Here is a 23,928-nt window from a genome sequence, read left to right on the forward strand (position 1 = left end):
GTCATAAAACAGCAATAATACAATAGGTGCTAATACAAAGATACTAGCTTCAACAAAAGAAAGAACAATATCTGTTGAGAGAGAGAGAGAGAGAGAGAGAGAGAGTGTTAGTGTTAACGCATCAGCTATGAATTAATTATCTTTACAGAATTTATGGTTCATGCTCCTGAATGCAGAAACTCAACATTTCTAATCATTTTCTTAATTTTATTCCATTCATAAACATTTATCCACGTCAATAATGAGGGGCACATTGGATAAAAGCGTCTGCTAAATGAATAAATGTAAAATGCCATTTTCCTCTGGTAGAGAGAAACAAAGGCTGATGGACGGGAGAGATCAGGATTATTATTGGATGTATAGTACAGTGGATTACAGTAATCCAGAACACACTGAATACTGCTGCTCTCTGTCACTTCAGATCCGCTCAACACGATGGACCGTAAGATTGTGAACGTGTTACTGCTGCTTCTAGCTCAAGGTACAGAATGTGTGTGATATTGTGTGTGTGTGTGTTCTTACATCATCTGGACACGCAGTCAGTCTGTGGTTATTTAAAGACAAGCTTTCTTTAAGTGCTTGTCATCACCTGTTCTGAGTAATCATGTGCTTTTAGTCTAGCTGCCTTCATTCTTGTGCTTTTCTGAAAATGAAATATAATATTTTTTATAAATTGTTAACTGATTTTATTTAGTTGCAGATAGAGACTTTAGATAGATCGATAGATCTAGTTTTTGATACGGTATCATATTTGTTTCCATTTTCTTTGATTTGTGGAATAGTTTTCATTAGGGTCAACACTCAGGGGGTGAGTATAGTATACGTGTGTGTGTGTGTGTGTGTGTGTGTGTGTGTGTCCTTGTGTGATTATTTGAGTGTCATAATATGTGTGTGTGTGTGTGTCAGGAGTTAGAGATGCCGTGGCCATATGATGATGAAGCAGACATGAATCTAAAGGACAACCAATCACAGACCGGCTGCAGCTGTGACTGTCAGCAATCTCGACCCACCGGCACTCCACCCACCACCTCCATCAGCACCACCCCACCAACACTCAGCCCTTATCTGGACTGCATGCCGGGTCAGTGAGTGAGAGAGAGAGAGAGAGAGAGAGAGAGAGGGATGATTCAGGGCATCTATACAATTGGCTTAATTACGCAATTCCTGATCATTCATGATGCGTCAACTTAAAAACTGACACATGAATTTGATCAGACTTCAGCCGGGAATAGAAAAGCTATGTGTTAACATGAGAGAGAGAGAAACCAGAGAGAGGTCAGTGTGTGTGTGTGGACACCTGCAGATAATCTCATGACTAAAGCAGGAATGTGATGCTCAGATTAAAGATCCTGAAATAGTGCTCCTCTCTCCTGCCAAACATGACCACACATGTTCCTCTTTTCTCATCAGAGTGTCCTTATCACAAACCGCTGGGTTTCGAGTCGGGATCTGTGCGTGCGGAACAGATGACATGCTCCAATCTGGATCAATATGTGGGCTGGTTCTCCTCCTGGACTCCGAATAAGGCCAGACTGAACGGCCAGGGATTTGGGTAAGTGTCCCGGGACAATCTGATCAATCAACAAGAGTAGATTCTACCAGTCTTAACCTTCATAACCAACATGAGAAAATTGATCAATGATCATCACCTGAAAGACTCAAATCCAGTGTTTATAAACCACAGAGAGATGTTTTGATGGAAGCTTTTGTTTTGGTGAACGGTCCCTGTTTTGTCACATCATCATTTAACACATCAGAGGACACTGAGATGATGTGTCTCTCATGCGTCTGTCAGGTGTGCATGGCTGTCCAAATTTCAGGACACGAGTCAGTGGCTTCAGGTGGATCTTCAGGAGGCACGCGTGGTGTCGGGGATCCTCACTCAGGGACGCTGTGATGCTGACGAATGGACCACCAAATACAGTGTGCAGTACAGAACCAACGACAGCCTCAACTGGATCTATTACAAAGACCAGAACGGAAATAACAGGGTGACGCATGACATTCACACACATCAGATTCACAATTAAAACCTAAACTCAGACAGAATGAGAGAGTTCAGAAAGGAATGACGTCTCACACTTTTGTGTGTTACACATCTTTGGAAAGAGAATCTCTGAATCTAGAACATTTATGTTTTTTGGGTAAATATTTGATCTGGTTTTAATCACCGTTCTCAGTCTAATCTTGTCTTTGACAAGGATTTTGAAGAAACTCACCCACATTTAAGAGGTCATAAAAAAGAACAAATGAAGATAGAAGAATACGGTTTCTGTTTTTAAAGGAGGGACTCTGTTCTTTCATTTGATATATTGCTTGTCCATATATTCATTACAGAAAATGTACTGTGGGCCATCAAATTTTAGTGAAAATCTTAAAAAATACTGCCGCTGGTGGGGAAGGAGTTAAAGTCCCAGTGAGATAAAAAATGACAATGCCTATTTTATAGTCCCCGCGAACCAGAAGTTGCGATCGTTTTTGCTTCTATGTTTTGACACATTTCAGAGTGAAATGGATTTTGAATAAGAAAAAAGTGGGCGTGGCTTTCTCTGTCTTTCTCTGCGATTTGATAGGATGTATAGAACAGCCGTTGCATTTGGAAATGGAACTGGGAGAAGACTGACAGTTGAAGGGGAGGAGTTAACAGATGCTCCGCCCAAGCCGTCTAACATACGTCATCTAAGATGGATATTCATTTCAGGACAGAAGTGCATTTTCAGATATTAACTGAAGATTATGAGGGCACACCATTTTTAAAAAGAGAATGACCCACATTGAGAAACAATTGCAATATTTCATGAAAAAATAGGTCCTTTTTTATTTCACTGGGACTTTAAAACACGTCTGAAGTCAAATAAAAAACATTGGATAAGAAAAAACTAAATTAGAAATGCTCCCCAAGCGAAAAACGGAAATAAAATAATGTGAAAGTAAGCGGAAACTAAAAAGTAAATAAAATGAACATGAAAACCAAACATAATAACAATACTATAAACTAAACTTAAACTATTTCCCTTGTGTCCACATTTGACCGTCCCACTCTTAGTTACCGTTGCTAGGTCCCATACTTTCAAACAACAGAATTCCACCAACAAATGAAATCAATATTAGTTTGTAGAATTGTGTCTCCGCTGGATGCTCACAGGTTTTAGACGGATGAAATATTACGGCCACATGAGCCCCAGCAATGCGTATATACTGTATGACCTTCTTGACCGTAGTTTGTGTTTATCTGTCAGGTGTTTTATGGAAACACGGATCGCTCCTCCACGGTGCAGAATCTCCTGCGGCCGCCCATCATGGCGCGGTACCTCCGGATTCTGCCTCTGGGCTGGCACACACGCATCGCCATACGCCTGGAACTGCTCTTGTGCATGAACAAATGCATCTGACTGAATCATGCATCTCTACTACATGAAACAACTGATCTCTGATCAGTGAAAAACATATACCCATAGCTTGTGTTAGTAACCAGTTTTTGAGTCTGTATAGAAGAGACAAAATGCTGCGTTTATTAGATGTAATGTTACTGGTTACTTTAAAGATGTCACTGAATCAAGAACAAAATATTTTTTCTTAAATAAAACTGAATTAATTGAATGTGTTGTATTTAACATGACTGCGTATCACAGATGTAAACGTCAAACATTTAGACAACTAATGGTCTCTGTAAATGCACTGTGTTTAAAGAATGTGAGCCAGGATTATGAGAAGATCCTGTAAAACTGTGATGTTGGCAAATCTGTATTAACCAGAGAAATATTGACTGTAATATTATCTAATAAATCCCTTTTTGAATGGCTGAGTACTCAGACATCAAGAACCTGAACGTGCTGAAAGACCTCACAAAGCTCAAGTATTCTAGTGTTAACAATCTGTAATTTCCTCTGATTGTCACAACACGTGAACGTTGATCAAAACTGTATTAAAAACAGAAATGTGAATATTCAACCACACAGAAATGTGTATGAATAAAGTAAATCGAGTCAGATTTGATTTCATGTGGACTTCAGTTTAATACACAAGTGAAACTCTTTCATACTCGCCGACAAGCACATTAGAGAAGGTATGGGACAAAAAACACATCAATGCTGTTTTTCATCAAGTTAAGACGCGAGATGTTCCTCGATTCCTCGGACACATGACCATAAACGTTCCTGTTGTTTGTAATAACGTACAGAGAACCGAATCAAAATGATGTTAACGTAAGTCTTGCAGGTTTGTAAACAATTGGTATGTCATGTCGAAATCTGTTCTGTGATTATTAATATGAATCATTTCCAAATGTTAATGAACTGAAAGATTTTCATTCAAACTTTAATAGCGCAGGAGTGAATTACATCAGTGACCACAAATTAAAATACAGTGTTTTTATTGAAATCAACAGATAACCTATGCTTATTTGAATGATCTTCCCTCTCGAGTCTGAAGACTGTACACCATCCATCACAATGTTCTGTTATGACACTGGAAAAAAATCAACAAATATTAAAACAATTGTGCAGCCTTTACATCACAGACACGTGGAGCACAGAGACGCTGGAATGACATATCGGATAATTCATCATTATTTGTCAGACGTTTGACACTATTCTGAATATGATGGAGGAATGAATTATATCGGAGAATAATGAGATGCATATCGCCGATGCCCTGCAGCTTTCCAGGAGCTCCTGGTCTTTGACATCTCTGGTACCCGACTGATGTGTGAATCATTGAGCACATACACGCCTCCTCTCTAGAGAAACCCGTTCTTTATTTAGAAGGATTATCTGGTTAAATGACATATTGCATACATTTCTTGAAATTTTTATTTTCCTTACGTACACACACTGGCTCTATTTCCCTAAGCAGAAACGTTAAACAATCTAAATAACCTCTGCATCTGATATTGCATGTAAAATTGTATTTGCAGTGTTCAAAGAACTCATGACCTGAGGGAGAGACGCTCATACAGTAAATATCATAGAAAGTAATCTGGTTCCAAAAATAAAAAAGGCATTTTCTTATTATATCTTCTCTTCAAATGTTTTCTTTCGCAGTGGATATGGACGGCCAGCACGTGGAGGCGCAACCATTTCATACGATTGGTCAGATTTGGTACTGTATGAGTGGACGTTTTTGCTTTAGTTTTCATTCAAAAGGCTTGAGAAATTTCACTGGCTGTGGTTTTTTAAAGGCTTACAAAAGACTCACGCAAACCCAGAGAGCGCACGCGTGTTTGAGGTTTTAGAGCTCCTCGTCTTATTTTGATCGATTGGATGTTAAATTCGCCCTCTTACGATGTTAAAACACAAACATCTAGACAACACGTGTGCTATCTGGGCAGCACACACACACACACAGGCACACAATCTTACCGTTAGCTCGTGTTAGTCTTAATATCCATATATTTTACAGAACTGTAAACAGAAATTACTCAAAGACAAAGTGATAATTCTATACTGTAGTCTTATTCTATGACTAGAAAATAAATGTCAATACTTTCGTCTATGCATCGATCGCTCGAACTGTTTATGCAAATATACCTATAGAGTACCTATGCAGATAATATATACTATGACCAGAGTAGAAACTAAAGCCTGCACATACAGTGCTATACATTTAAATATTTCCATTTACATCCAGAAATATCATCTTATTTTAGACCGTAGTTATCCGATGACAAAAAAATACAATACTTACATAATTAATATAAGGAGTGCTATCAAATAAAAACCATGAAAAATAAAGATCCAGACACAAAGGCCTACCCTTAATATACGAGAGGAAATGGTCCACAAGGGGGCGCTGCGTGAGAATTACAGCGCCGTCTCTTTAAGGTCATTCAGGTTTGGCAGTCGTGAACGGAAATGGCGACTGAAGCCGTTCGGGCCCGGTTTGGAGGTCAGCTGGTCGGGATACGGGTTTCCCTCGGCTCGACCCAGAGCGGTGGAGTGCCAGGTGGATTCCAGAGAGCCCGGAGCCGGATAACCGGCCTGACGACCTTTGACCTGCACGGAGCCAGCGAGGCCGCGGGGCTCTGAGAAACTCCCGCCTTTGGAGGAGGACTGAGCCGGTAGAGGATAGTGCAGGTCTGAGGCGGTCTGGTTAGAGGATGACGAGGAGGTGAGATGAAGAAGCTTCCGCAAGGACTTCAAAGGCTGAGAGAGAGATTATCAAAACAGTTGACAGCATATTGGTACAGCATGATAAAAGCAGGTGTGATGGCCCTCAAGTACGGTGCAGCATGCTAAAGTTGTGTACACTATGGTAAAGTATGGTACACTATGGTAAAGTATGGTACAGTATGGTAAAGTAGGTGTGATGGCCCTCAAGTACGGTGCAGCATGCTAAAGTTGTGTACACTATGGTAAAGTATGGTACACTATGGTAAGGTATGGTACAGTATGCTAAAGCAGGTGTGATGGCGCTCAAGTACGGTGCAGCATGCTAAAGTTGTGTACACTATGGTAAAATATGGTACACTATGGTAAAGTATGGTACAGTATGCTAAAGCAGGTGTGATGGCGCTCAAGTACGGTGCAGCATGCTAAAGTTGTGTACACTATGGTAAAGTATGGTACACTATGGTAAGGTATGGTACAGTATGCTAAAGCAGGTGTGATGGCCCTCAAGTACGGTGCAGCATGCTAAAGTTGTGTACACTATGGTAAAGTATGGTACACTATGGTAAGGTATGGTACAGTATGCTAAAGTAGGTGTGATGGCCCTCAAGTACGGTGCAGCATGCTAAAGTTGTGTACACTATGGTAAAGTATGGTACACTATGGTAAGGTATGGTACAGTATGCTAAAGCAGGTGTGATGGCGCTCAAGTACGGTGCAGCATGCTAAAGTTGTGTACACTATGGTAAAGTATGGTACACTATGGTAAGGTATGGTACAGTATGCTAAAGCAGGTGTGATGGCGCTCAAGTACGGTGCAGCATGCTAAAGTTGTGTACACTATGGTAAAGTATGGTACACTATGGTAAGGTATGGTACAGTATGCTAAAGCAGGTGTGATGGCGCTCAAGTACGGTGCAGCATGCTAAAGTTGTGTACACTATGGTAAAATATGGTACACTATGGTAAAGTATGGTACAGTATGCTAAAGCAGGTGTGATGGCGCTCAAGTACGGTGCAGCATGCTAAAGTTGTGTACACTATGGTAAAGTATGGTACACTATGGTAAGGTATGGTACAGTATGCTAAAGCAGGTGTGATGGCCCTCAAGTACGGTGCAGCATGCTAAAGTTGTGTACACTATGGTAAAGTATGGTACACTATGGTAAGGTATGGTACAGTATGCTAAAGCAGGTGTGATGGCGCTCAAGTACGGTGCAGCATGCTAAAGTTGTGTACACTATGGTAAAGTATGGTACACTATGGTAAGGTATGGTACAGTATGCTAAAGCAGGTGTGATGGCGCTCAAGTACGGTGCAGCATGCTAAAGTTGTGTACACTATGGTAAAATATGGTACAGTATGGTAAAGTAGGTGTGATGGTGCTCAAGTACGGTGCAGCATGCTAAAGTTGTGTACACTATGGTAAAGTATGGTGCACTATGGTAAAGTATGGTACAGTATGGTAAGGTATGGTACAGTGTGGTATAACAAGTGTGAGGATGGCAAAGAATGGTAAAGCATGGTAAAACAGGTAAGGGTGGTCAAGCAGATGTGAGGAAGGTAAAGAATAGTAAAGCAGGTGTGAGTGTGGTAAAGTATGGTACAGTAGGTGTCGGGGAGGTACAAAATGGTAAAGTATGGTATAGTATGTTAAAGCAGGTGTGAGGCTGGTAAAGTATGTTACATTATAAGTAGAGTATGGTCAATAAGTTGTGGTACCTGAGAGTGCGTGTCAGGTATTCTCTCTGTGGGCCAGTCGCTGTCTCTCTCTCGGTCTGTCTCTCTGTCACGGCTTCGCTCTCTGTCTCTGCTGCGGGTGCGATGTCTGCTGCCCTGATGTCCGTACGGCCGCACAGATTTTTGCATCAGCACCTGATCCGGCCCCTCGCTCGCCACCTGACACGTGATACAGTGCTGTCAATCACACTCAAATCATTCATTAACTTAACATAAGAACTGAGCTAAATATTTAATCTCTTCCCCACAAAAAACAAATGGTCAAAATTGCATGAATACGATCCACACTAATGTGTGTAATATTGAATTGAAGTTATCCATCGTGGAGTTGGAAGAATTAAAAGTCACTTCATTGCTTTATCAAGATGAATGTAATATTAATTCAATAGATTATGTAAAGATGACTCTGCTTCTTGTGTAATGTTAATGTAATGTTAGATACGCACAGTTCCCCTTCAAAACAACGTGCGATTAATGTCTTTAAAAAGAGTGTTTATTAAGAGAAAAGTGAAGAAAAGCAGAATAATACCACCGTCAGGGTGAGAATTCTCTTAAATCTGCTCAATAAATCTGATTCTGAATCTGTACAGACGTGCAAACACACGAATCATTCCTGAACAAGACAAATGATGACATCACAGACCTAGCAGCCAATGAGGAAGAAGCGTTTAGTCGTGTTAAGTCATGCAGCGAGAGAGGTTTAGTCGTGTTAGGGATATGACGGGGTACAGTATATGTACAGTATGAAGACGCGCGTGTACCATTTGTGTGGCCACTAGGGGGCGAAACCTCTCAGAAGAGCTCCGCGTGAAGCTCCTCTGAGAGGAGAAAAGAGGAAACAGAGGTTTTCTCATGACTGGACCTCCGTCTTCACCAGCGTCTGTCTGCAATACAAGAGGACAAAACTCACACAGAGACTAAATGAGCCGAGAAGTTCACAGGGTCTCAATACGTGGCGGGTTTGGACCTTTACACACACACACACACACACATTACAGTAAAGTACATAAACACACACACTGCATACGGACTCACGGTCTGTGACTTCTTTTTCTTCTTCTTCATGGATCTGAAGAAACCCTGTTTCTCTTTCTCTTTGGTTGGTTCAGGTGGGCTCCTGTCCAGACCCTCAGACTCCGCCCTCATAAAGCAAGACACACAGGTGACCGGTTACACACATGATAAAGCCTTTAAACACGCGGGTGTGAAGAGCTGTGACCTCACCAGGGGTCATAGGGTTGTTGGTGGATGTTGTGGCTGCCGTCCATCGTGACCCCTGAACTCTCGTGGAAGGAGTTATCAGGTCTGGGGGACGGCACTGATAAATATAAACACAATGAAACACTTCTCATGATCAGAGACTGGAAACGTGAGTGTGTGAGATGGTACGTACCTCTGTAGAAGCTCCCGACCCGGCGTGGGACAGAGTCATTGTAGATCATTCGGTTCTCTTTGGCTGAACCGCTGTCATCCGCGATCTGCTCTTGATAAACGCCTCCCTACAACACACACATGCGAGTTGGTGAAATAAAAATCTGAAACTTTGAACTGAAATGAGCTGAAGTGACAGAAGAAACCCAACGAAACTTAATGGAGGAATTCTTTGAATCCAACGAAAAACAACACGAGCAGACATTGAACTACTGAATGTCTCTCAGATAAATATTCGTGCGGAAAATGAAGTGTCCTTCCATCATAATCTATTTTATTTCACAAATACTAATAAAACATTGAACTTGAAAACTTAAATGCACATTTTTTGGTGCCATTTCAAGCATTGATTATGTTTATTCTTATATGTTTCTTCAGAAGCTTTTATTTAACACGTATAGCAGTTGAATTGAACTTTTTTAAATGCAAAGTGTGCCAGTAATCAGTAGAAAGTCATTAGTAATTCAATACTTTTTGGAGAGAGTCATTAGTACAGTAATCTAATTACACTGTTGCATATGTAACTAGTAACTAGTAATTCAACACTGATAAACACATACATATACAAATTTAGAAATATTTACATGTATTTATTTATTTTTACCAATAAATTATATTACAATTTTTATATTTTTCTTAAAATATAGGCATGGATGTGTATGTTTTCATAAATACTAAATTAATATGCACAGTACGCAGACATTAATTATGTAAACACAAACTTTTATTCTGGACACGATCAATCGCCCATGAATCATTTGACCGCCCTAGAATCCTCCGTTAAATACTGAATGGTGCAGAACTCACTGTTTCTCACTGACTCATCACCAAAAAAGTTAACCATTGTGTTTCCATGATTTATACACGTACAAAACTAAAATCACAGCTTGTAAATCAGAATAAAAAAGCAAAAAGAGCAAAGCAAACAGAGAAATGTGCAGCAGAAACAGAGAGAGACAGCTGGATGATGCGGACCTCGCTCTTTTGTCGGGCCGTGTGAAAGGCGGAAGTGCTGTCCCGTGTGGACTCCCGGATTGAGGGTCGCGTGTGACTGACCTCTGCGGCCGCCGTGTCGTTCTGTTTATGGAAAGATGACAGCAGGTAAAGCAAAAAGCAGCCGGCACACATTCAATCACACACTCACATAGATGCAGAATCGGTTCCAAACCCATTACATCTATTATAGGCCCTAAAATGGATGGAGTAGTGAGCACCAACAACAATTAGCAAAAAGAACGTTTCAGATCAGTCACGAGAGTTGTAGACGGCAGACAGGAGTGCACTAGGGTTTGGAAGACAGCTACACGTCTCTCCACACATCTCACAAGCATTAGAAAGCACACCGCAGTGCTCTGAAGCAGCAAACTCAACGAGACAAACAACAAAGATCCAAAAATGAGCTTCAACCCACCCTGATGTCATCTAACCCCGCGTCCCGTGAGACTGAGCTGCCAATTTGTCTCGGCAGGGTTCGATGCTGGAGCTGAGGGGTGAGGAGCTGTAGACTGCTTGTTCTGGTGGGCATTCCCTGTCCCACCACTAACCCGCCCGTCTCACCCCCGTGGGGTCGCCCTCGTTCTCTTCTTACGTACATGGAATGCCTGTGGGGGCGCTGTTGGGAGGAGAAAGGGCTGGTATAGCCCACACCATACGGGAAATCCCGAGGGGAGGGGATGTTGAGTCCTCCTCCGCCTCCAGGGTCGAGCGAGTCGCCGGAGTTGCCATCGTTCTGCTGTTGGCTCTTTTGCCGCGACGAGGAGCGCCGACCGGACGTCTCCACCGCGCTTCCCTCTCGCTCCATTTTGCTGCGCCGGCCCACAGCGGGACTGTGTCCAGATCGGTCCCCGTGCTGCAGGGATGGGCTGCCTGGAGGCGGCAGGTTCATGTTTAGGTCCAGGCAGCTGCCGGGGAAGTACCGTGGAGACCCGGAGGGGTCGTCCGGGTGAAGGCGCATGTCGCTGAGGTTGTTGACAGACTTGGAGTCGGCGAGTGCTCCGTGACTCTTTGACAGACTCAGGTATGAGGATGACGCCTTCCCGCCCGACGACACAGGTGGTGCCGTTGATTCACCATAGCCGTGGCGACTGAGTTTCTCCCTGTCTCCTGTCATTGTGTTGTTCTTGCCCTCCACGAAGGAGTGACGGTTTTGAGAACGAGGCGTGTTGGATTTCAGGTATTTCGCTCCGGGTCCGTCACTAGGTTTGCCAAAATCAAAGTCACAGAGTTTGGATTTGGCATCTTTAGCGTGCTGCAGGCTGGCCAGGTCTTTACCGCAGGACGCTGAGCGGTTGAGCGGTTGAAAGGATTTGGGATGCATAACCGGACTCAAGCTGTTGGGGGACGGCGCAGAGCCGTTGAGGAAAGCCTCAGTGCTGGACGGGTGGAGGTCTTCGTGGCCGTGACGCGGCAGACTGGAGCAGTCTCTACTGTTGGAGCGATGGTGACCTGAACCCTTGACCCCATGACCCCTGAAAACACACAGAGAGTTTATCGTGAATTTTTTAAGTGAGATGCTGTGAATCTTTAAAGCAGAACTGTGTCACCCTCCAGACCTGCTGGGGGCGCTGTTGTCCAGAAGAGGTTTCCTCTTAGACGAGCGGATGGGTGTGGGTGTCAGCGGGCCGGGTCGCTCCGTCAGCCGCTGGGTCTGAAAGGCGTGATGGTTCAGGCTCTGCTCGGTCAGAAAGCGTTCGTTCGGATTCAACAGCAACAGGTTCTGAAAATGCAAAAACACGGTCAGAATAACACAAACACAAGTGAAAACCGTCAATGTGTTTAGTTCACAGATTTTGAGTAAAAAATGGCTATTAGGACTTTTGACTTTGTAACATTCCCACAAATTCTCATTATCATAAATATTCTCAACGGTGAATTTAACTGGAATCTGATTTACTGTAAGTACAGTATTATTGAATCTACATCAGCAACTCAAAACAACGAATACCAATATGATGCATAAACATTTTCTATTTGAAATAATATTATATTTTATTGTCACAATAACAAACATTATTATATAATTATCATAAAATATAAGATTTTTGCTTCATGGTGGGGGAAACAGACTTCTTTGACTTTGAAAACATATTTTGCTCATTTATCTTTAGTAGCTCGAGTAGCTAATACAAGAGCAGACAGGTTTTTGATATTCACCCCACGCACATTTATTATCATCCAGAAAACAAAATGACGCAGTCAATGACACAAACAGACGAAACACAAACAGTACAAGCATCATCTGTCAAAATAAAAATCATCCAGATTTTATTACTTGATCAAAAGATGTATTTTTGTCTCGACACATTCTTGAAAAACTGTCCTGGAAGAACATCAGCTCATGTTTAAGTTTTCTGAAGTTTCTCTTTTGAAAATGACTGAATAAATGAATTATAATCGAATGAAACATCAGAGTCACTGTTAACCACTAACAAAAGTAACACACTATTAATAGTGTTTTAAACTCTCCTGATACTTGCAGATTTATCTCACGGATTAAATGAGTTTTATAACCTATCGCTCTCACACCATCAGACATGTGACTAAAGTCAGTCAACTGTACTGTACAGGTGTTGTCACAGTCGTCATTTTAACAGTGACCGGTCCACCGGTGAAGAAAGAACCGAATGACCTTACATCTGTTCCACAACATTACTCAGAAAGCTGTTATAATGACAAACAACCATCACAAAAGAGAAACGTCATTAATGTGTGTAAACAAACAAACAAACAAACACTGATTGATTTGATCATTTCATACAAGTTCATTGTGAGGAGGTTAACGGGAGAACAACTGTGACCGATTTCCATCTCTGTCCAATAATTCACAATAGGCACCAAATGAAAGAAAAACATTGTTTTATGCAATATAAAATCATTACATTAACCCCCACATAGCAACACCCTGACAACCATTTCCAATCCTTGTTGTCAGATATAAAGTCAAACACGATTTGGCTGATTTATGATCCACCTAAAATGTTCAGATCTCAATTCTCACATTGAAATCTTTGCATTTAGTTTAAAGAAACGTAAACATACAGTAAAGAGGGGGTTTCCCGGACAGGGCTTAAGTCCAACACACCTCACTTTAAAGTTCAAAAACAACACGCGCTGACATATCTTCAAATATTTCATTATGATTGTTTTGTCTCAAAATGTGCCCAGCGATGTTTTTTGTAAAAGTGACTTAAATATCCTAATTTAACTAAAGCTAGTCTTGTTTTAAGATAATCCCTGCCCATTGCTCAAATGTTTCTTGAGCTGTGTGGTTCTGTAAAGAACCTTCAACATTCACAGAAACTTACAACATACACACACAATCTCATACATACTTACAATATACACACACACACACACACGTGCACATTCTGACATCCACACCCTCACCGCCTCGTTCAACCTGACGCGCCTCGCCACAGCCGGTACTCAGCTTGATCTCGTCTACACCCGTAACTTCACCACAGATAGCATTAAAGTCACACCTCTTCACATTTCTGACCACTTCTTCATACTCCTACATGCACTACACCTACACCACCACCAGTTCATTTCAGACGGAACCTTCGCTCTCTCTCCCTTAAGCACCCTCTCTGCTAAAGTGACATCATCTCTTCACTCCAACTTTGCATCTCTTGATGTTGAAACTTCCACCGACACCTTGTTTTCCAACACTTACATCCTGTCTAGATAACCTCGGTCCTCCCCCTCCTGCCCTTTGATGTCTGACATCCTCCGTGACCTAAGGGACTACTAGTCACTGCTCTCCTCTTTTTCTGCTAGTGTCATCACAGCTTAAGCATCTTTCTACACCACCGATGTGAGCAATGCACCGAACACTTCTCAAGACATTTACTGTCCCCCTCCACCTCCACCCGCTTCATCTTTGACTGCGGAGGACTTCACTGCAAAAAAAACATCATCCATCAGCAAACAACATCGGTCAAGGTTTCACACAAGCACACACACACACACACACACACACACACAATTACCCACAGATTTACACAAGCACACTCAAACACACACACACTCATGTACACACAAATTCACAAATGGACTCATGTACACACAAATTTACATAAGCACACAAACTCAATTGCACACACACACACAAATTCACACATGGACACACTCAAATTTAAAACCCCCACATTCAATTACACACAGACTGACACATGCACACACACACATTCAGTTACACACACATGCACATAACACACACATTCAATTACACACACACATGCACGCACACACACACACACACACACACACACACACACACACACTCACTCACTCACTCACTCACACATGCACACACACACACATTCAATTACACACACATGCACACAACACACACATTCAATTACACACACACATGCACACACACACACACACACACACACACACACACACACACACACACATTAAATTACACACACACTCACTCACACATGCACACACACACACATTCAATTACACACACACTCACTCACACATGCATGCACACACACACACACACATTCAATTACACACAGACTGACACATGCACACACACACATTCAATTACACACACATGCACACAACACACACATTCAATTACACACACACATGCACACACACACACACACACACACACACACTCACTCACACATGCACACATTCAATTACACACACATGCACACAACACACACATTCAATTACACACACACATGCACACACACACACATTAAATTACACACACACTCACTCACACATGCACACACACACACATTCAATTACACACACACTCACTCACACATGCACACACACACACATTCAATTACACACACACTCACTCACACATGCATGCACACACACACACATTCAATTACACACACACTCACACACACATGCATGCACACACAAACATTCAATTACACACACACACACACACACACACACATTCAATTACACACAGACTCACACATGGAAACACACACACACACACATTCAATTACACACACACTCACACACACACACATGCATGCACACACACACATTCAATTACACACACACACATACACACACACACACACACACACATTCAATTACACACAGACTCACACATGCAAACACACACACAAACACATTCAATTACACACATGCACACACACTTTCAATTGCACACAGACTCACACACACTTTCAATATCACACAAGCATACACAATTACACACACATGCGCACACACACAAATTACCACACACACACTTTCAATTACACACGAATTCGCACACTCTTAAAAACACACATTTCTCTTACCTTCATTAGGTCAAGCACGACTGGACTGATGATCCCAAGATATCTTCTCTCCAGGGTTTGTGGATGACTCACTGATGGGAACTACACACACACACACACACACACACACACACACTGTATGATCAACAGCTACACTCATCATAACCCAAAACACTCTTCACATCATCTGAAGTATATTCAGTTCAGACTCCTGACATCCATCTTGATTCCTTCTTCATTACACATGCAGCTCATATGAAATAAAAGACTGAAATACTTAAAGACATTTACAGGATGTCAACATGAACTGACATGAAGACCCATCAGATGTTCATGTGCTCAAATCTGATGTCATGTTGTGAGGTTTTGATAGAGACAGACAGACTGACCCGTAGGCCGTGAAAGCGTGGATTATTATAGAAGAGCTTCATCTGTTCTGGAGGCAGAGGACCCAAAACCTTCTGGATGGTGAAGAGCTGGTCGATCTCACTCTCACCCGGAAATAAAGGCTGACCGTCACTCAACTCGCCCAGAATACACCCCACTGACCACATGTCCACTGCCTTCCCATACGGAGCCCTGAGACACACAGATAGAGCTTTGGTGTGAGATAAAGCTAATGTATTTAACACGACATGAATCTGATATTTCTCAAACGCACACACACACAGAACTGACCCGAGCAGCAGTTCTGGTGAACGGTACCATCTGGTGGCCACATATTCAGTGTAGTTTGCATCGGTGGCTTCAGAGAGATCCCGAGCGAAACCTGACAGAAATAACAACACACATCAGAAACAAAGACCTGATCTGAGGGAACGCTTTACTACAGAAGCAACTATATTTCACAACACTGTGTGCTTGAGTACAGACAGATAAACCTGTAGTGAGACGTATGTGTGTGGAGCAGATGTTTTGTGTGTTCCACAGCAGTCTCTCACACACACACACACACACACACACAGTTCTGATCACATGACTGAAGAAACTCACCAAAGTCACAGAGTTTGAGAACATCTTCAGCACTGATGAGGAGATTCTCTGGCTTGATATCTAGACACAGAGAGAGAGAGAGAACGATGGGAGAGTGTCTGTGAACCGTGTGTGTTTGTGTGAACAGAGTGTGTAGTAGTGTACGAGTGGATGTGTGTGTGTACAGTATATGTAGTAGTGTACGAGTGGATGTGTGTGTGTGTGTATAGTATATGTAGTAGTGTACGAGTGGATGTGTGTGTGTGTGTGTACAGTATATGTAGTAGTGTACGAGTGGATGTGTGTGTGTACAGTATATGTAGTAGTGTACGAGTGGATGTGTGTGTGTACAGTATATGGATGTTTGTGTGTGTGTGTGTGTGTGTGTGTACAGTATATGTAGTAGTGTACGAGGGTGTAGTATTGTATGTGTGTGTGTACAGCATGTGTAATAGTGTACGTGTGTGTAGTATTGTATGTGTGGTAATGCACTTGTGTGTAGTATTGTATGTGTGTGTGTGTGTGTGTGTGTGTGCGTGCGTGTAGTAGTTTACGTGTGAATGTGTGTGTAGAGCATGTGTGGTAGTGTACGTGTGTGTGTATGTAATAGTATACGTCTGTATGCGTGTGTACAGCATGTTTGGAAGTGTACGTGTTCGTGTGTGTAGTAGTACATATGTGTATGTGTGTGTGTTTATTCATGTGTGTGTACAGGATGTGTAGTAGTGTATGCATGTAGTAGTGTATGTGTGAGTGTGTAGTAGTACACATGTGTATGTGTGTGTGTTTATTCATGTGTGTGTACGGAAAGTGTAGTACTGTGTACGAGTGTAGTACTGTGTACGAGTGTTGCAGTGTACAAGTGTGTAGTTGTATGCGTGTGTACATCATGTGTGGTAGTGTGTGTGTGTGTGTGTGTGTGTAGGTGGTCTCTCACCTCTGTGTACGATGTTGTTCTTGTGGCACCAGTGAATGGCTTTGATCAGCTGGTAGATGTAGTTTCGCACCTTCTCCGGTTGAGCTCCGTTCGGCATGTCCTCTAACAGCTCCAGCATGTTCTATAACACACACACATCAGATCCTCATCTCATCAAACAGCGTTCAGCTGAAGGTCTCCAGGTGTCCCTCACCTTCTCCACGTACTCAAACACCAGATAGAGTTTCCCCCGCCGGCGGAACGCCTCCTTCAGCTCTACGATGTTCTCCTGCTTGAGCGTGCGGAGCATCTTCAGCTCCCTCATGGTCGTCTCCTTCACCTCCTCATTTTCTGCCGTATCAGAGAGATCAGAGCTTCCTGTCTTCACTAATCATGTTTTAATATGACGTGCTAAATCTGGGTAACCTTCTCTTTTACATTGTCTTGAATTACTTTGTCAGTCTTAAGTTAACATCAACAGACATTTAAATGGAAGATCCTTTGAAAGTAATGTAGCCCAATGATAGAGACGTCAAATGAAAGATTATTTGGATGGTTATTTATCTTATTATAGTGTATAAAGCAGGTCACATGAACAAGCTCTTGTTTCTTCTTCATGCGTTCTCAATGCAGTTATTCCGCATAATAACGGCGATTAGAAACATCTGCAGAGGAGAAGAGGTCGTACCTTCACTGTCCTTGAACTTCTTAATGGCCACAATTTCATTTGTCTCCTGAAATAGAGAAGAGAGACTAGGATGAGAACACACACACACACACATTAACTTCCAGTTTGGGTTTGGCTAGTGTCTAGTAATATTACTATTTATATTTTACTGTATTATACTTGTATTAAATAAACCATTTGTTTAATTGGTTAAAAGAAAGCGTATGGTACACTGACATCTAGCGGTTGAGCTTGGTATCGCAGTATAAATTCAAAATATCAGAGAGACAAGTTTAGCCAAGTAACGCTTCTTCTGGGTTCTTTTGATTGTTATCAATATAATCTACAGGCGCTTTATTGTTTGTGAATGTGTAGTTCAGTTGGGGTGCGCAGTAACGTTTATTTATGTTGTTAAGATGAAACCGTCTATTAATCACAGGACTAATAAATCTTTTACTATACTAAACTTTTTGAAGTTTTTATCCATTTCAGATATTCAGAGCTTATGGTTTGTCTAAAACTAACAATACACAGGAAAGATTTTGTATTTTTTAAAACAAACACATTTACAAGATTAGAAATGTATTCATATTTACAAAGACGTCGCTGAATAAGCTGTAAAAGTAAATGTTGTATTCTGCTGTACTCTAAACCTCACCGTCTCTCTCTCTGTCCTATTTAAGACTTTCAGTATAAACTCCCAGCATCCTCCTCTGCTCTACTTTCATCCTTTAGAGGAATCAAACAGTGAGAGACACAGTTCACAGTTGCACACAGCTCATGACACTAAAGTTTACTGATAAACACACAAAATAAACCAGGAAAAGAAAAGAGTGTGAAAGTGTGCTCATGAAGGTACAAATATGTTTAACCCCTTATTGTTTGTCCTGTAGGTCAACAACTGTCTGATTTAATTACTTAGAAATCCATGTCATGTGTTATTCCACACACATATATACATCACAGCCCCTTTATATTGTGTTTTTATTGTGATCGTGTTTCATGGGCGTGTTAAGAGACGCAGAACTGCAGATTCACCACATTCTGTCCTTCATTAAAACTGAAACCGCAAAAGGTCAGAGGTCATAGATGTATACACCTGCCCTACACTGTGAGTGATGGTTCACTGATGACCTCTGACCCAGACAGATGAGAGAGAGAGACTTGTAAAACTATTTAATAAAAGACATGAAAAGCTTGAAACGAGCTGCTGTATAAGGTGTCCGGCAGCCTGATGCTTCTGTGTTTAGAGCATCAAGTCTTTTCTCTTTACAGATCCTGTGTGAATAAAACCGAGTGTAAAAATAAACATGACAACTGAGATGATGCACTGACATGATTCATTCACTGAAAAAGTTTATTCTTTAATGGCATGGCTGTGAAAATCCTGTAATGACCTCAAAATACGTCAGTCAGATACAGTATGAGCATTATTCTGCATTCAGTTATTAATCTGAAAATATCTCACAGTCTTGCCAAAGTACAGAATATGTTAATAAAAATAAAAGAGCCAGCGTCCCCAGAGACGGTTTTATAAAGAACAAACCAAGCAGATTCATAATGACTAATGGAAGAGGATTCTCATCCCGCTCTCAACGTGAGGTGACTGTACAGACGCCTGAGGCTGAAATGAGATGTACACTGGAAATACAAAACACAGCACATGACGGTGTGATGTAATAACACAGCATAACAAATATCATTAGACAAATATATTTTTTCATGCATTCTGACTTCTTTACACTGTTAAACGTGCTGCTTCTCAAACTTAACATGGTCAACTTATTTAAAAACGATTTGATCGTATGACGTAGAACGTTTCTGTGCTCGGTTCACTCCGCCAGAGTTCGGCCATTTTTTTGTCAAACATGGATTCCCCTTTCGTAAGGGTTCTTAGTCGCTTATTGGACAATTCTCCCTGAAAAGATAGATCGTGCCCAACCATCCAGCGTGAGAAAGAGCAATCCCATCACTCGGCTGATGGAAGTTCAGCTGTGTTTGTTTGTTCACTGCATTTCAGTGATGGATGTTATATAAACGGTGGATATAACCCTGGGTTTGGAGATGGTGATAGATGACGCAGTCTCAGCGCTAAAATATGCCGGGTAAGTCAAACTAAGTCATATGTCTGTGTTTTGCTGACAATCGGCGCGTGTACGTGCATAATGTAAAAACACAGACTTATAGTGAATCAATGCGAGGATGTGTTGTGCGCTCGTGCTGTAGTTCCGTCCCACTGCCCGCCTCCAGCAGCTCATCTTTTCCAGAAATAATCATACAGCTGTATCTTTCTTTTATAAATTTGATCAAAATACTAAATACTTACGAAGTGTGCAACACTACTCTATAGGTACTGAAGATGAAGATGAGATTGGCAGAAACTGCGTGTGTTACCCCATCTTTAATGCTTTGAGTACATTTAGTCATTTATCAGACGCTTTCATCCAAAGGGACTAACAGAGAGTTCAGGGAGCACACTATCCGTTGCAATCTGTTTCTTCGATCATTGGCTGTGAATCTATCTTTCTTCTGTTTGTGGATGATAAGATGGTGAACTGGGTCATAACAGCTAAAGCGGTTTAATCCAGAACGGATAGATCTCAGATCACCCTGAGGGTCCACGCTCGTCCTTAAACAAACCCGCCGCGGGCCAATATTAAATGATGCACGCTGGGAAGAGACTGTATCCCTGTTATAAACACACATCTTAGAAGATAACAGGAATTAGCATGTCATGCATATTCACAGCGCACACCGTTTCCTGATTGGTCAGGCCCAACCGAACCTCGCAGAGATGAAAATGCACCACACGCAGATTATTTGATAAACAGGAAGTAGAATTATGATTTTTGTCGATGTTCAGGCTGTATGAAGGTCCAAAAACATCCCTGAAATAATCTCTCTCTCTCTCTGGACAGTGTGGTAGAACGGGGTGAACACACTTATTCACAAGCACACAAATGCACACACACGCATGCAAACACTTCTTTTATGTCCTACTCAGATGACCTATTTTACACTCTATTGCACATAAAAGGACAAGATGATAGCAGAGAATTTTGTCTCGAATATAATTTAGAAAATAATTTGCCTCTGTCCATGCACTGACTAAAAATGACACAATCATTTTTATTTTGGGTAGAATCTATCTTTTTTTTCTGACTGTCTTTCCTCCGCACAAAGCAAAAGTATCAAACAACACTGAACCCCACTGACTTCCATTACATAACCACAAAACCCCACTTATACCCCAAATATCTTCTCTTGTGTTCCACCGAAAAGAGTCACATACAGGTTTACAAACACATGAGAGAGAATAAATGATGACAGAATCTAGATTTGGGTGAATCGTCGCATTAAAATGTTGTGTAAAGAGCTCACAGGGGTTTTAAAACCATCACACATCACTGAACAATCCATTACAAATGAAGTGACGTGTTTGAACGCGCACATGTTCACTGTCTGATATGACTAGGCCGGCCCGTGTGTTTAATGAACTTACAGTGGTTTACAGGTTTGTCAATGAGTTTCATTCCTCTGTTTGCTTCTGCAGAGAGAGAAATATATCAGTGTGTGTTATTAATGTTGAAACAAACCACAGGTCAGATTCACAACATCAAAACCAAACCAAACCGTCCGTCTCTCTCATCTATTCCCAAACAAGTGTACCAGCACTAAAGACACTTACTTTTTGATTGTGTGATTTACATCAAGAATAAATCCATCAATGACAACAGTATTTTGGATCGTGGCATGTGGTTATAGACTGGTTGACCAGCACGGCTACAGTACAAACTGTATGTGGATTTTCAAGTATCACCTTTAGGATCATTTTGTCTCTTCTTTTCGTAAAAAATAATCAAGAAGCTTTTGCACATTATCTTAATCTATATTCTCAAACACACAGACAATCACAGCCTCCGTCTGTCTAAAATCCTCTTTGACATCAGAATGATGTAGTTATGACATCTACCAGAAGGGGGCAAACTCGACCTGTGTGATGTGCCCTTCACCTGTGATCTGAGATCAGTGTGGCTGTTAAATCTTATATTTGATCTAAAAACAAATAAAAAAACACCAGGACCAGAGAGATGTGATGTGTGTTAACAACGTCACATGAATTACACTCTTTCACACGCACACACATACCCTACATACACACGCACACACTCACAAAAACACACACACACGCTCACTCACAGAAACGCAAACAGACACACACTCACAGAAACACACACATGCACTCACAGAAACGCAAACACACAAAAAGACATGTACACACAAATGCATACACACACAAACGCACATACGCACGCACTCACATAAATTTTCAAACGCACACACACCCACACAGAAATACACACACACGCAAAAAGACACATGCACACGCACACACAAAAATGCACACACAGAAATACACACACACGCAAAAAGACACATTCACACACACACACAAAAATGCACACACAGAAATACACACACACGCAAAAAGACACATTCACACACACACACAAAAATGCACACACAGAAATACACACACACGCAAAAAGACACATTCACACACACACACAAAAATGCACACACACGCAAAAAGACACATCCACGCAGAAATGCACACACACAAAAATACACACACCCACACAGAAATGCAAACACACACACACAGAAATGCAAACACACACACACACACACACACAAAAACACAAACACACACACACACACACACACAGAGAAATGCACACACACGCACACACAGAGAGAAATGCACACACACAAATACACATGCAGACACACACACACACAGAGAAATGCAAACACACACACACACAGAGAAATGCACACACACACACACACACACAGAGAAATGCAAACACACACACACAGAGAAATGCAAACACACACACACACACAGAGAAATGCAAACACACACACACACACACAGAAATGCAAACACACACAGAAATGCAAACACATACACACACAGAGAAATGCAAACACACACACATACACACACAGAGAGAAATGCACACACACAAATACACATGCACACACACACACACAGAAATGCAAACACACACACACAGAGAAATGCAAACACACACACACACACACACACAGAGAGAAATGCACACACACAAATACACATGCACACACACACACACACACAGAAATGCAAACACACACACACACACACACACACACACAGAGAAATGCACACACACAAATACACATGCACACACACACACAGAGAAATGCACACACACAAACACACGTGCACACACACAGAAATGCACACGTGCACACACACAGAAATGCACACGTGCACACACACACACGCACTCACAGAAATGCACTCACACATGCACACACCTACATCTACAGTAAATCTCTATCACACACCCACTTACTCTCTCTCTCTCTCTCTCTCTCTCTCTCTCTCTCTCTCTGTGTGTGCCTGTGTCTGTCCAGAAAATAAAAGTCTCTCTCTCTCTCTCTCTCTCTCTCTCTCTCTCTCTTTAGTGTGGGTATAAATAGCTTTTGTAAGAGAAGGGTTTAGTCCACGGCCGCATTTCAATGACCTACATATTCTCCTCATTCTCACATGAAGAAGCAAAGCATCATAATGTCTGCGTCTGTTAAAAGCTGAATGGAAAATATATGACACATACCGTATTCTTCACATTTTAAAACATCCAAAATCCTTTCTTTTCTTTGGGCCAAAAACCTGCTTAAGACGTTAGAGGTTTCCCTAATACTAAATATCTAGTGAGAGGAATAGTTCACTGAAGTAAAGAAGTCTGAGATGATTGTTATTAT

At 41.6% G+C, this 23,928-nt stretch overlaps 2 protein-coding genes across 8 annotated transcripts in view; one reads left to right on the forward strand and one right to left on the reverse strand.

Moving 5' to 3' along the window:
- Window positions 1-353: 353 nt before the first annotated feature.
- Window positions 354-4,080, forward strand: rs1b (retinoschisin 1b). Its single transcript, XM_079477621.1, has 6 exons — window positions 354-481; window positions 783-808; window positions 907-1,081; window positions 1,411-1,552; window positions 1,796-1,991; window positions 3,240-4,080. Exons 1-6 carry the CDS (start codon window positions 436-438, stop codon window positions 3,390-3,392), a joined length of 738 nt encoding a protein of 245 aa, XP_079333747.1. The 5' UTR covers window positions 354-435; the 3' UTR covers window positions 3,393-4,080.
- The window catches only part of LOC306906318 (cyclin-dependent kinase-like 5), a 28,433-nt gene continuing 8,499 nt past the window's right edge, over window positions 3,995-23,928 (reverse strand). The window contains exons 3-18 of one of the 7 annotated variants that reach the window (XM_079477614.1): window positions 18,133-18,178; window positions 17,659-17,795; window positions 17,466-17,586; window positions 16,550-16,609; window positions 16,235-16,325; window positions 15,946-16,135; window positions 15,578-15,658; window positions 11,831-11,994; window positions 10,690-11,746; window positions 10,254-10,355; window positions 9,241-9,346; window positions 9,072-9,165; window positions 8,883-8,988; window positions 8,609-8,731; window positions 7,830-8,006; window positions 3,995-6,143 (exon numbers count right to left, since the gene is read on the reverse strand). In XM_079477614.1, coding sequence (XP_079333740.1) covers window positions 5,802-6,143; window positions 7,830-8,006; window positions 8,609-8,731; window positions 8,883-8,988; window positions 9,072-9,165; window positions 9,241-9,346; window positions 10,254-10,355; window positions 10,690-11,746; window positions 11,831-11,994; window positions 15,578-15,658; window positions 15,946-16,135; window positions 16,235-16,325; window positions 16,550-16,609; window positions 17,466-17,586; window positions 17,659-17,795; window positions 18,133-18,178 — 2,997 coding nt within the window. In that variant the 3' untranslated portion in view covers window positions 3,995-5,801. Of the gene's footprint in view, window positions 6,144-7,829; window positions 8,007-8,608; window positions 8,732-8,882; window positions 8,989-9,071; window positions 9,166-9,240; window positions 9,347-10,253; window positions 10,356-10,689; window positions 11,747-11,830; window positions 11,995-15,577; window positions 15,659-15,945; window positions 16,136-16,234; window positions 16,326-16,549; window positions 16,610-17,465; window positions 17,587-17,658; window positions 17,796-18,132; window positions 18,179-23,928 lie in introns of those variants that run through there. The other 6 variants (XM_079477618.1, XM_079477616.1, XM_079477617.1 and 3 more) reach the window with 6 other exon arrangements.

The sequence above is a fragment of the Barbatula barbatula genome, assembly GCF_947034865.1.
Source record: "Barbatula barbatula genome assembly, chromosome: 17".
NCBI lineage: Eukaryota > Metazoa > Chordata > Actinopteri > Cypriniformes > Nemacheilidae > Barbatula > Barbatula barbatula.